The sequence below is a fragment of the Cricetulus griseus genome (assembly GCF_003668045.3).
Source record: "Cricetulus griseus strain 17A/GY chromosome 1 unlocalized genomic scaffold, alternate assembly CriGri-PICRH-1.0 chr1_1, whole genome shotgun sequence".
In the NCBI taxonomy this organism is placed as follows: domain Eukaryota; kingdom Metazoa; phylum Chordata; class Mammalia; order Rodentia; family Cricetidae; genus Cricetulus; species Cricetulus griseus.
Genome location: NW_023276807.1, coordinates 38347043 through 38362095, shown reverse-complemented (window position 1 = coordinate 38362095; position 15053 = coordinate 38347043). Strand labels below are relative to the sequence as shown.

At 39.2% G+C, this 15053-nt stretch overlaps 2 protein-coding genes across 2 annotated transcripts in view; one reads left to right on the top strand and one right to left on the bottom strand.

Annotated features, from left to right (window-relative positions):
* The window catches only part of Tenm3 (teneurin transmembrane protein 3), a 590659-nt gene that overhangs the window by 157115 nt on the left and 418491 nt on the right, over positions 1–15053 (bottom strand). The gene's annotated exons all lie outside the window — the stretch shown is intronic.
* On the top strand, positions 4970–7376 carry LOC103160643 (tudor and KH domain-containing protein-like). Its single transcript, XM_035452398.1, is given in 2 exon segments — positions 4970–5037; positions 6326–7376. Coding segments are annotated over 2 exon segments (1119 nt in total).

Here is a 15053-nt window from a genome sequence, read left to right as displayed (position 1 = left end):
TGCAGATTGAATAGAGACAGATTCCCTAATTGAACTGTACAGCAATGGGCAAACCCCCCCTCAAAATCACAGCCTAGAAATGTTTAAGGAACAATTTAAGAAACAGATGATAAGAACACTGAGTAGGAAATCATTTGGAAAAGGTGGCCAATTCTAAGATTCTTTTATGTTTACTTTTTCATTCCATCTTAGAGAATTCCATACATGTATGCAATGTATTTTGAGCACATTAATACCCTATTCCCCCTTCAACACTGCCCCCCCATGACCATCTCAGCTTTGTGTTCTCTTAGATTCTTGTTAACAGTAAAAAAGTGTTCAAATGGAAAAACACTCCGTGTTTCCTGGCTCTCATTTAGCATGACAATACCGCTCACATCCCAAGCCCTAACATGAACTATTATTACATCCTATTCTAGAGGTGTCCAATGTAGTCAGCAGGCTATAATTTTTTATATTCAAGAGGTTAAAGGGGTCTCTTCATTCTCTGCCATAGTATGGAATAGCCTTTATGCAAGATGCGTTTATGAGGTTCACAGTTAAGTATTTTCCACTCACATGCTTACTGTGTATTTAAAAAACGCTAAATATATCAAACAGGTTAAGGACTTCATAGCACAGACCCAGGAAGCTAGACTGCTAATGTTTAAAATCTTCTTTCCTATTCACTAGGTATGTGTCTTTAGAAAAGTTCCCTAACTTCTCTCTGTATTTATGTATGCCATAGGGCTTGTGAGATTTAAATTGACTGCAGAAGACTGTAAAATACTTCAAACATAGCAAGTGCTACGGAGAGTGCTGGGCAGAGGAAGGAAAAAGCTCATGATTTTAGGAATATTAGCGTGTAGAAAAGAAAAGAAAAAGACATATTTGAGGGGTTGGCAGCCTCTAGGAATGGCTGGTTTTAGCCGGTAGATTTCATGCATCAGTGTTCCTACCCAATGGATGGAGTCAGAATGCGATGACATTATTGGCAGGTGATGAAAACTGGGAGGTGAAGCCTACTTGAAGCAAGGAGGTCACTGGGGTAATGGTCCACCTCTCTCTCTCTCTCTCTCTCTCTCTCTCTCTCTCTCTTCTCTCTCTCTCTCTCTCTCTCTCTCTCTCACACACACACACACACACACACACATACACACAAAACCCTTTCTACGCCTCTCTTTCCCCATTCTTGGCTATGATGAAGTAAGAACATTATTCCTCTCCATCTTCCCTAGCCATGGAGCAGGCCATGGCAGGCTAAAATCCTCAGCTCAAATGAACCATATGCTCCTTTGGCTGCCTCAGATACTTTGTCACAGCAACAAAGCATTGACTAATATGAAGTGGTCAGAATAGTTTCCTAATGAAACTATTGGACCTGAGTCTGGGAGAGTCTCACAACCATGACCTTAGCCCTTAACACTAGACACTAGGAATGTGAACACCGAGAAGCATAATGAGATAATGAGTTTCCTAGATGCTGACTTCAGATGGGACATCTCTGCTTCTATTTGCAAACCCGAGACATCAGTACACGTGGTGTTCCCTTTCAAATACAAGTTAAATTGCTATGAAATTATTTTCTTTAGGTAAATACAATGCAACAGTGATGTATTACTAAAAACACAAATGTAGGATCCAGGGGTGTACCTCATTAGAACAGCATATGTCTAAAAAGACACAAAATACTCCTGGTTCAATCCTCAGTGACATTACTGATCGATGGTAGTGGAACTGAAAACCCATTTGCTCCAAAGTGTTTCTGGCTTATTAAATGCATACATTTGCTTTGTCTACTGCTGAGGAGAGCATTAAGTTTTAGGGGAAAGGAGTTACTTTTATTCCCAGAAGTAAGGAATTTTCTCCTTATCTATCTAAATGACTACCCAAATTAAGAGAGACTCAGATTAGGGTATGGGCAACACAGGACATAATTAATGCCAATGTTTTGAAAGTATTGAAAAAGGAGTTGCCCAGAGTGTCTTACACTTTAAAATAATGCCACTGAAGACCTTCAGATACCTTTCTAATATGTAAGGAAAGAATTTGTAAAGGTTTAAATTGGTTTACTTTGAAATCATCATTTGCAAGATGACTGACTCCTTCAGGTCAAATTAATCTTCAAAATCGATATGGTAAAACATACGTGTACATGTTCTTAGGTATAGAAGGAAAAGCCATGCCTATGTATTTGCTATAGTAGAAAACATGTGGTCCCTCATGTGGTAGACCTGGGCTGGAGTGCTGAGGTTTGGATAGCATGTCATCTTTTGAAAGATACCGATCGGTGCCTTTACCATTGCAATGCATAACAGAGAAAACATTGTGAGGTTTATGCTATCATCAACACAGGCCTTTAAGCCCCTTTGTGCTTTCCCTAAGGTTCAGTATAGCATTTTCTTTATGCTTAGAACTCCACAAGTACTTCACGAACATTGAAATTCAGTGTACAAAGCATGCATAACAACTTTCCATAGGGGAAAGCGATCTTGTCACTTAAATTCTCCATGAGGCCCATTTCTGCATGTCATTAGCCTCTTGTCCTACAGCTCCTGGACAGGCCATTCAGCTATAGGAATGTGTGTCCCACATATAAAAATTTTGCAAAAAAATTATTTAAAAAAAAACAAACATGTTTTTCACCTGGCTTCCATATGAGGTTTGTAGAAGAAAGACTGTAGACTAAAAACCATATTTGGGAATGGAAAAGGAGAAGCGACTCATGTGAGGATGCCCCCCCCCCATTGTACTTAGCAATAAAGCAGCCTCGGCTGCTTTTTTAACATAGAGCACACCGGGCCGGCTGATTCTGCTCTGATGTCTCTAATGACGCCCTGCGTGACGCCTGCCTCCAGTTCCTCAGCTATTTGTGCCACTGTTTTCACTCTGGCGATGGGCTAGAGAAGCACACTTGAAGAGAGACTATCAGAGAGCGAGATGAGGAAAATCAATTTCAAAGCCCCAAAGACAGCTGGTGCGGAAGGTCACTGAACACTAACAGTTGCTTTGTGGCTTTGGAATCGGGAGGGGAGGGGAAATCTATTTAACAACAAAAACAAGGGGACAGGAACAACAGAGCTCCGCCGCCTCATTAACTTGGAACGCTGTGCAGCCAGCGACTGTACAAATGGCAAGGATTACTCGATATGAAGCGCAATTAAAGCTTGCTCTTTTGTCTTTGAAAATGGAAAGATCTGTTTCTGTTGATTTGCCTTTGGACCGACCTTTACAATTCCATTCCTACCCTGTGCTCTAGTTTGTATTTTTAATGGATTCTATGATGCGTCTGTGTACGGGTCATGTCACAACTGGATTTCCTCTTCTTTCTTGCTGTCCCCATTTCCTGTCTTCTTGGTCATTGCTTAGTAACTCTAGTCTTTGGTTCTCTCTGAGGATCTTCCATAATTTACAATAACTGTTCCTTCCTGACTGTCCCCTTCTTCTACCCTGGGTATTCAAACAGTCAGAGAGCCAGCAGTCTTTCCTTCACAGCCTGTTTTTCCTATCTCTTTGTCCAAGTTCATTCTCCCTTCCTCCCTGCCCCACTGGTGTGCGTGTGAGTGTGTGCTGTAAGTACATGTCTGCATGTGCCTTTCGGAGGTGTCCTCTCCCTCTGTTCTCCACTGTGTGAGACAGGGTCACTCACTGAACCACTCACTCACCTGGTTAGACTGGGTGTCCAAACCATACCCTCCCCGAATGACACAGGATCTCCTCTTTTCTCTGCCTCTCAGGGCTGGGATTATGTGTGGGCACTGCCACACCCAGCTTTTTAACCTGCATGTTGGGCAACCAAATTCACTCTCGAGGCGCAGGCATCATTTCTTTCCACTCTTATCCCAGACCTAAACATATTCTTGTCATTTTGTTTTTTATCCTGTGTCTGATCAGGTTTGCACTGTTCTGTAGTAACACTTCACTTTTGATTTCTGTCTTTCTAATTAATAATCACACAACTTACCACCAATTTTCAGTGGTAATATATTTTGGGTATGTTAAATGTGCCTTTCTAAACTGTATCACATAAAATATCAATAATCAATACTTAGTTCCAAAGTACAAAATTATGGAAGTTTCACATACTTATGAGTCACTAAGGAAAATGGGTTAATAGTTATATTTTGTTCAGAGGATTAATATAATCATGTTATTCCTCTAATATGAAGTAAATGGCTTAAGAAGTTAGAAATTTCAGGCACCCAAAGGGAAAAAAATCTCCTCTGAAAAATGTGTGGTAGCATTATTCTAAGTCGTCTGAGTCATTTCTTTACTGGGAGATTAGGAGAGAAAAGAAAAAGTCAAACAGAAAAGTGTGCAACTACTGAATAAAATTTTAATTAGCCTAACTACATATGTGGTTATCACCATAGAAAACAGTTTGTTTTCCTCAATGTTTACACTATATTAAAAACCTTTTTAGAGATTAACAATCAAAATGATCAGAATAAAGAGTGTAGCAGTTGGTGTTTGGCTCCTGTCCCTAAGGCACATTTGAAGGCTCTAATAATGACATAAAAGATGCATGGAAAATATTTCTATTGTATTGTACACTACTGTACAGTGTGCATCTCCTGTAGGCCATGTTACAGTGCGCATCTACTGTACGTCATCGTGTAATATGAACATCTACTGTACACCATCGCATAGTGCAAGCATCTACTGTAGGCTATCGTACAGTGCATTATCTACTATATACCATCTTACAGTGAACCTCTACTGTGCACTATTGCATAGTGCTCATCTACTGCACTCTATGGTATAGTGTGTATCTCTTCTACACTATAGGGTGGATGTCACTACCACACAGGCTCTGTTGATCCTCTTCTTTAGGGTCTTTGTTGGGCAAAGAGGGTGATTTACATTAAACTGTTTAAATAAAATGTCTTACTTCCCTGCCCTCATTGACCTTGTGGGAGAATCTATAAGAGGTTTCCAGGCTATATGCTGATTGCTATTTCTTCACATTAGAAGCTCTGATTTCAGTAACATGCCAATGAGTCCAGCTGCATTTGACCAGATTGGCAATCTTTTCGGTAACCAGGTTTCACTTAAGAGGTAAGAAAAACTCAAGGCATAGGTTCCTTTTGCTTCCGGCAAAACATAACTCTCCGGATTTAAGAGGCTTATTAAAGGTCTCACAAGATTTCCTGGACATCAAACGCCTTTCCCAAAATGACATTTTTAGATCTAAGGCAAATGCATCCCATACTTGTGGATTAAATTTACCTGGAAATGCATGGAGGGTAAAATTAGGTCCTGAGTTCGAAACAGTTAATTTATAACTGGTGCCAAAACAATGGCTTGGCTTCTTGGGATTCATTTTATGACACTTGTAAAACAGACGAAAATATCTAACATTTCACTGTGACTGGCTATTTTCACGTTACCTGCTGCTACTCATTTAATTATCTGTGGCCCTCAAGTCTTCATTAAGTACTGCAGAAAGAGTATTAGACAAAAAGTTTGTCAGCATTTGAAATGAATTATTCCTGACAGATGATAGGAACTACAACCTAAGCATTCTCAACACTTAAAACCCATCCCCTAGTCTTTAAAGTCTTCAGTATTAAGTTCCAAATTTTACATTATCTATCTGGTGTGTACTTAAGGTGTTCATAGCTGATGACAAGTTGAAAAACAGAACAGGGCCTTATATAATGATGCGAAGAGATACGAAATTCTTACAGATAATGAATAAACAGAAAGGAAAGAAAGTAAACTCATACGGAAAAGCAACCATTTTGTGTGCATGTGTATGTGTGTATGTGCAGGCATGTGTGAACATACATATGTGTGCCGTCATACGTTGGCAGAGGTCAACGTTGGTGCCATGTCTCAGGAGTCAACCACTGTGTTTTGAGATGGCTATCTCTCACTGGGACCCAGGGCTGGCCCTTTCTATGCTGGCCCAACTTTCTTAGCCTCTCTAACACAAAGATGAAAGCAAGCACCACCCCACCCAGCTTTCCCAGGGATGTGAAGGGCTGAACTCAGGTCTCAATGCCTGCATGGCAAGCACTTTACTCAATGAGTTATATCATTGGCCCCTGAAAACGATTCACTGTTATTTGAAGCTGTTTGTGTTTCTTACCTTCAAGCAACTTATTCTCTATACATACCCAGAGATGCCCTGTACAATTATTTACAATGACTTTACAATTGATTGGGAAATAGATCTATCACCCTAGGATGTTGGCCCTGAAACTCTGTGAAACCCCTGAAATAAAGGATGGAGGATTCAGTTACACATGGGGTTCAGTTAGACATATTCCTATCAAGACTGTATAACATGAGCAAGTCAATTCAAAAGACCCTATCTTAGAAAGTCACAACCCATATACAGCAGCATCACTCTGGTGAAGACGGGAGTTCCTGCTGATCGCCAGGGGTTTGTCAGTGGAGGCCTGGCTGTTCTGAAACTCTCAGTGATGGAGCTAGATGGAGCTGGTGAAGAAGCTTCATGGAATGACCCCTTGATGCCACTTGTACCCATCGAGTTTTTTTGCTGCAAAGGTGCTGGTGATATGGTTGCTGCAGGACCAGAAGAAAGTTTCTGGGAGGAGGAACATTGGAATGACAGCCTTGAGAATTCTGGTGCCCAGAACAGTCCAGAGATGTCCATGATTAAAGTTCCCAGTCCTGACTTCAGTTTCCATAAGGATGAGGGTCTAGACATCTACATTTCTGCTTATGAACGCCCTACCCACTTCTGGATCCAAATCATTGGCTCCCACAGCCACCAGTTGGATCAACTTCTCATTGAGATGGACCAGCACTATGAAAATAGTCTGCCTAAAGACTTGACTGTGCAGGTAGGAGACATTGTAGCAGCACGTTATTCTGCAGATGGTTCCTGGTATCGAGCGCAGATTCTTGCTACACTGGAAAATGGGAACTGGGATGTCTATTTTGTAGACTGGGGAAATAATGGAGATCGCCCACTGAAGGAACTCAGGGCTCTCAGGAGTGACTTCCTGAGCCTTCCCTTTCAAGCAATAGAATGCAGTCTGGCACAAATTGACCCCTCAGGTGAACAGTGGGAAGAGGAAGCTCTAGATGAGTTTTTGAGACTCACTCATTTTGCTGACTCCAAGCCATTGATCGCCAAGATCTCTAGCTGTGTCCGGACTGGAAACTCAAGTTGGCCAAAAATCTATTTATATGATACCAGTAATGGGAAGAAACTTGATATCGGGCTGGAATTAGTTAGCAAAGTATATGCAGGAGAAGTTCCTGAAGATGTGAAAGAAGATGGGACTGTCCCAGATGTGTTGAAGGACATGGCCACTGAGACAGATGCTTCTCTTGCCAGCATACTCACTGAGACCAAATAGAGCCCTGAAGAGATAGCACATACCCTATCCTGCCTCAGCTTATCAGAAGAAACTATATAGCGTTTTCTTATGTAGCCCAGGCTTCATCTGCGAAGTTTTCAGGACTAAATTCTCATCAGTTATTATTATCATTAAATAAATGATTTCGAGTAAGAAAAAAAAAAAAGAAAGTCACTGCCCATAGTGTACTCCAAGTAGTTAACTTAGAAGAAAGGAAATTTATATAATTCAAGGCTCAATCCATCAGACCTGGACAAGCTTGAATATCATTTACTTTTTTTTATGTCATTATATTTTCAGGCTTTTTTTCGTTGTTTCACTTTTTTAACCTTCAACATCCTTGAATTTTTTTTTATTTTATTGTACCTTTGGGTTCCTGTTTTAAGAACTCTGCCCTAATTATTGGCTATTTCTAATGTCATTGTTGTTTTTAAACATCTACCATGTCGATGCACCTAACTTTACAGTATACTGGGGCACCAGCATGCATTGTATTTCCTAGTCTCCTTTCTCTAGCATCCATGTTTCCACACACTTCTGGAAAATTCTCCCAGTCTAAATTCTCTAGCATCTGTGTTTCCACACACTTCTGGAACTTCCACCAATGGCACTTCTTATTACACCAGAACCTTCATTAGGTGGTTCTCCGTTCTTCTTAAATTTAACATTTAGATTTCTGAACCACGGACAAATCCACATAACAGTTCACTTTAGATGTATAAACTTCCCCTGATGCTTTGCTTCACTAAATAGATAATACAATTTCTACTCATCAACCTTCCCGTTTGGAACATTCTTAATGTGTTTTTGCCTTAAAAAGTTTACCAATTTATAGATGGCTCTAAAATTTATTTATTTTTCCTTACTAGCAGAGACTCTTGTGGCAAGTGCCATTACAAATATTTTAAAACCTAAAAACAAACCCAATGCCCTTGTTTCCTTTATCATCTGCTTTCTGAGAAACAGGGAATAGAAATATTTCCTTCTGCAGCCCTGCATTCTCCTAGTTTTTCTCCTTCTTTGAAACTGGTGAGGACAAAGACCTGGCAGTCAAGGCCATCTTCCCAGGGCTGGCCACCTAGGCAGCACTACCACACCCTGGCAAAGGTCACAGCAGGGGTCCCTTGTGATCTACAAAACAACACACTAAAAAAAATTCTGTCACTCAAGTTCAGAGGGAACAGAATGCCAACATAATTGAAAAAGAAAAACCCACAGTGAATTCTTACTATTACTGTTCAAGTCATTTCTTTGATCCTTTAGAATTTCTCTTAAAACAGGCTTTCCAGGGTGTAAGCAGGAGAAACGCTGCTGAGTGCTTAACTGCTCAGGGGAGAGTTAAAAGTGTACAGAACACTAGTTTAAGACCAAGTCCCTCAACCGGTAGTTAGGCAGAGGCAGCATGTTATGCAGGCTATAACTAAGAGTACAAATTAGCAAATGGGACTTCAAAACTGAAAGGCCAGTCTCCAGGGTTAACTGGGAAGACAAAACAGTTCAGAAATAACAAACACTCTTAGTGTCTTGTTAGTAAGTGAAAACCCCAGACCATTGTTTGTACCCTGGCCATTTTATATGTTAATTTTTAAAAACACATGATTCTAGAAAAAAAAATGTAGACTCGTGTACAAGTCGGAGTATGTAAATATTCTAAGAATTGGCTTGTTCAAAATGGATAATTTTGGTGTCCATACAAAGGTAATATTGTAATAAATTTAATTATAAAACTTTTATTGTTAGTAATATACAATATAACTATAAAATAGAAATATTTACATTCTAAGCTGTCTCTTAATATTATAGAAAGTTAATTTTGTTACAAACTTTAAATAAAAATATTTTAGGCAAGAAAATGAAACATCTCCCAAGGAAGTAGTCAATCTAAGGATGTAAATTCTATATTTTGACATTGAAGCCAAAGAACAAATATGTAAGGATTCTAGCTGTGACATCGTATGTTAGTGATACAGATAAACGACCCCTTCCTGCTGGGAGCATGTTGGGATCTCAAATCTATTTCACTTCGGAATTGATGTGCTATTATCTTTGGACAGCTTTCACACTAGGAGGTGTTCCCAGGAAGAAAAATGTTTTAAATGAAAAGCTTATAAACAAGATAATTTCATTACTACTACCTGAATTAATATGAGTTATTAGCAGTTGTACCAAAAATGGTTTGGGATGAACACTCTTAATATTTTAGATAAAAATATTAGCAATTGCTTCCATACTAATATGTAGTTATACTGAATATGAACATATACTCCTGGTGATGACATCATTGTGTGTGGGCCAACCTCTGAAACCCCACTAGTCAATCATATAATCTACCAAATTCACTTACAAAAACATGAGGGTGTTTTGTCACTCAAATATGTTAAGGACTGAACCATCTTGCTAGCCCTATTTGTATTTATTTATTTCAGACTTTTTAAAAAGTTTGTATTGGTTTATATATTTTTACAGTTTCTCATATGTACACCTTGTATATTGGTCACTGTGTACCTCCACCTCAGTAACCCATGTCCTTCCTCCCGTTTCAATTCATTAGGTAGGAAGGCGCTAATGTCTAATGGGCATCATGAGAGGAAGCTAAGAGTAGGGCCTGGGCCATATGCCCTCACCTTTTAGTATCAGTAGTTTGTGAGTGTGTCATTTAGCACAAAGTTTTTCAAAACCTTTTGGGGTGGGTTACGGTGTGATCTTGGAAATTGCTTTTAGACATATATGGGCCAGTCATTTACTAACGTTAAGTTACCTAGCGCTAGAAATCTTCAAAATGAGATAAATCTACAAATGGGATAAGGGTTCATATTTTCTGACTTACCATTTGGACAAGCATTGTCATCAACATGCCACCAAACATACACACACACACTTTATTTACTTTGGATGCAGGGTCTTACTATGTAGCTTTGACTAACCCAGAACTTCCAAAGTAGATCATGCTGCTCTTGAATTAGCAGAGATCCCCCTGCCTCACCAGTGTTGGGATTAAAGGCATGTGCCACTACACCTGCCAAGGATATATATATATATATATATATATATATATATATATATATATATATGTATTATATATGTATACATCTATCTATCTATCTATCTATCTATCTATCTATCTATCTAATCTATCCATCTGTATCAATTTATTGTAAACTGAACGCCTATCTGCTCAGGAAGGATTAAACACCACAGATTCTACCAAGGGACTCATTCTGGCCTCCTTGTGCAGGTCTGCAACTCCAGCGATTTCAGAGGCTAGAGCAGAAAGACCACAAGTTCAAGGTTTACTTGGGGTACACAGTGAGTCCAAAGTCAGCTTTGCCCCACTACGCCATGACCAGAAAGTGGCAATAATACATTACTCTGGTGGTAACTGGAACAGGATGGTTTTGGGTGGAAGCATTTTAAGTGGTCTTGTATGAGGTGAGAAGACACAAAATCATAAAGAGGGCCACAGCAGAATCAGAAGGCGTATCAAATGGGATTTATTAGGCTTGGTTGGTTGATTGCATGGCCAAGAATTTCATCCTATGGGCCAAGAAGGAAGGATTCCCAGAAAGCAGGCTTTTCCTCAGGCTCGAAGGTAGAGGTGACAGATACAATCAGGCAAAAGTAAATGACAGTTGTGCAGGAAGGCTATGCAGCTATCTATGGCAGGATAATAATTGATTGGTAATGAAACCAGAGGGTGAAATTATGGTAAAAACACAGTGGTAATATTGTAGGAATATTAACCATAGGAAAATACTTTTTTAAAAACAATCACCATGTAGCAACAGTCAGTAGAGATAAACTACTCACACATACAAAATATCTAAATGCACACGTGCACGCAACCTTCGTGCAAAGAGGACAGACACGTAATTTCATAGACCACGTGGAAAGGGAAAGGTTGACTAAGAGAAATCCTCACTCGGCTGCTGTTAAGGAAGAAGTGTTTGATGAATAGGTCATATTTGGAAGAGGATAACAATTAAGTCACAGTCATTAACTATGACCAAGGAAAAGGTCATCAGAGCCTTTTCCTTTGATGATATTCACAGAGAAGTGACTAAAAATGTGTTAGAAGTAATGAAGAATTTGTTTCCCTAGGTCTTATGAAAACTAGTTACCATATATGAATATTTTGTACAAATTACTGGTTATCCAGAATCAAATATTATCTGAATATGCAATATTACAACTTAGAGACATTATGATTTAAAAAATAAATTAAGCCTTAGAAAGTGGATAGTGCACACTTTCTTAGCATCTTAATGTTACTAAAAAAAAAAAATCCAGCTCACTTCAGTTAATAAAAACAACACTACTGCTGCATGGTGGTGGTGCACACCTTTAATACAGCACTTGGGAGGCAGAAATAGGAGGATCTCTGTGGGCTGGAGACCAGCGTGTTCTAGAGAGCTAGTTCAAGGACAGCCAAGGCTACACAGAGAAATCCTGCCTTGAAAGCCCAAATAAATAAATACAAAATCAAAAAATAACTATCACTTGACAAATTCACATCAAAAGCTTTTCATATCCTAAATAAAACTTAAATCTAAGTTCTATCTTTTAAATGATGTAGAGACAATTTACCCATCAAGGCTTTTGCTGTTTCATTTTAAATACTTAATATTTTAGTTAGCTAAATGTTTCAAGCATATGGATAGTTGTCTTCATTATTATTGGAAGACTATTTTCTTTTTAAAATTTTTAAATTTAAATTAGAAAAAAGATTGTTTTACATGTCAATCCCCATTCCCTCTCCCTCCCCTTCTCCCGTGCCCCCCACTAACACTCTACCTATCCAATACCATTTCTGTGCCCCAAGGAGAATGAGGCCTTCCATGGGGGTGGTCTTCAGAGTCTGTCATATCCTTTGGGATAGGGCCTAGGCCCTCCCCCTTGTGTCTAGGCTCAAGGAGTATCCCTCCATGTGGGATGGGCTCCCAAAGTCCATTCCTATGCTAGGGATAAGTCCACCACAAGGGGCCCAATAGATTGCCAAGGTCTCCTCACTGACACCCACATACTTATTCTCCTAGCTCCCACTCCCCTCTCCCCAATTTGCTCAGGAGATCTTGTCCTGGGGACAATGTATGTCTCTTTTCGATTCTTCCTTGTTGCCTAGTTTCTCTGGTGGTGGAAGATGATTTTCTTAAGAGCAAACTAAGACACTTGGGGTTCCTGCCTAAAACAAATCCACATACTTCTTGCAAAGTGACGACAAGAGAAAAACCAAGAAATTTTATCCTGCTAAAATTAATCATGGTTTAATTTTATGCTTGGCCTACCTCACACATAAAGTTAGGCATAAATATGCCAGGTAAGACAAATGCATCTTATCTTCTGGGAAAACAAAACAGCTACTTTATTACATATTACTTTTGTTCAATTGTTAACCAATTAGGTGCCCTTATCCTATGCCCCTGCTATTGTCATTTGTTCATTACTTAAAAAAATATTATGTGCAAGGAGCTTGATATACATTATTTAATGAATACATTATTTGAGTAGATATTATATTATTTAAAAATTTCCTGTGCTTTTAAATAATTGGAAGGTGATTAAACTCATGAGCCAGGTATGGTACAGGTCTAAAGTCCTAGCTATGAGGGAAGCCAAGGCATGAAGAACGTTTGAGTTCAGAACCTGAGTAACACAGCAAGATCCTCTTAGAATAAACAAAAATACAAGCAAACAATACAAATTAAAATGTAGGTTAGGACTGGAAAGAATATGGAATATCAAGGTGGTGGGATTAACTCAAATGAAGAATGTCTGTAAAAGCCATTTGGAAGCCTGGTATTTAATTAGGTCAATTAAAAATGATAAGTTAAGAAGTAGAAGCAGACACCCACAGCTAAACCTTGAACTGAACTGGAATCCAGTTGCAGAGAAGGAGGACTGATGAACAAAGGGGTCCAGAACCAGCCTAGTGAAACCCACAGAAACAGCTGACCTGAACAAGGGAGAGTTCTTGGTCACCAGACTGATAGCTGGGAAACCAGCATGAGACTGATCCAGACCCCCTGAATGTGGGTGTCAGTGAGGAGACCTTGGAAATCTATGCTTAGGAATGGACTTTGGGAGCCCATCCCACATGGAGAGATACTCCCTGAGCCTAGACATTAGGGGGTTGGCCTAGGCCCTATCCCAAAGAATAAAACAGACTTTGAAGACCCCTCATGGAAGGTCTCACACTCCCTTGGGAGCAGAAAGGGTATGGGATAGGTAGGGTGTTAGCTGGGGGAGGGGCAGGGGAGGATGGGAAGGAGAGGGGCCTGGGATAGACATGTAGAATAATTTTCTTTCTAATTAAAATAAAAAACAATAAAAATAATAAGTTAAGAAAAAGAGTTTGAAGGGAGATATCCTGCATGGCTTGATAATGATACTCCCAGAAGCCATTGGTTATAAGCAAAAATCCTAGTGCCAGGATTGACACTGTTGATCAGGGAGGCTTTAGAGACTCCAATGTCAGTGCAGGCTTCTACCATTCCTCTTGATTGCTCACAAAAACTAGATGGTAAGACCTTGCTGCTGAAGACTTGACTGTTAGATACTGAGAAATAAAGGTAGGACTGAGTTGGAAGCCTCCTCCCTGCTGAACTATTGACACTGATCAACTCTGGGAAAGGCAATGTCAGTGTCTTCAGTTATGTACTCAGTGGTGAGAGTTCCAAAACCATGGTCACACAGATGGCTCTGGACAAGCTTAGTGGATCACAAAACCAAACAAAAAGACATGAGCATGAGCATGAGAACAGGGCTTGTAGAGATGAAGGGTGTGTGTGTGACAGGGGTAGGAGGGGCGGTAAAAGAGGGTGGGGAATGTGTACTCACAACACATCATATTGATGTACAAAACTGTCAAGGAACAAATTTAATTAATTTAAAAACTTAACTAGGAGTAAATTAAGTTAGGTCTAAGTGAATTCAAAGCATTTACTTGTTCTTCTCAAGATGCTCAAAACTGTTTTGTATTTCTACAGCATCTACTGGCTTTCAATACTGACTCATGAATACGACCTTCATTTATAGGTACTGTTGGGGAAAAGTCAATTTTCTCATTTTAATTATTGGCACAATGTCTACTATACAATCAAGTCAAATCTATAGCATTATAATAGGCAAGTAATAATATTACATTGAACAAATCATGACTTTGCTTTCACTAATCTTTGTAACCATCCATGAATTTTTGGCTTAGACTTTCTTAGAATGGACACTTAAATGTGAAAAATGGTTTGGGAGAGCTCAGTTATACTAGAAACACATGGACTCATTCTTTGAGTAAATTCACAATCAAATTTGGGTTTTGTTTTATGTTTTTATGAACATAAGTTTGCCTTCAATATAATATTTCCACTAGAATGCCTCCATTTCAACTTCTCTAATAAAATTTCATCCAATCTACTCTTTTTCCATTTTCTTATGCTAGGGTCAGATTTCATGGCTTTGTATGTATTTGGCTAGTCCTGTACCACTGAGTTACGGCCCACGCCAATCTTCTTCCTGTCTTCACTGGATGGTCTCTTGTTACTTCGAAGAAAAGACAAATAAAAAAGATTTACATATTACTTTGGGATCCCCATATGTAGAACTCAATAGGAGCTTTTTGTGTGAATGAATAAACAAATGATTAATGATTAAGTATTGGTGGCAAATAAAATAGAAACCAGAGAATTTCAAATTCTTAAGTCACAACTGCGTTCAATCAAAGGCTACCCTCACCTTTGGTCTTTC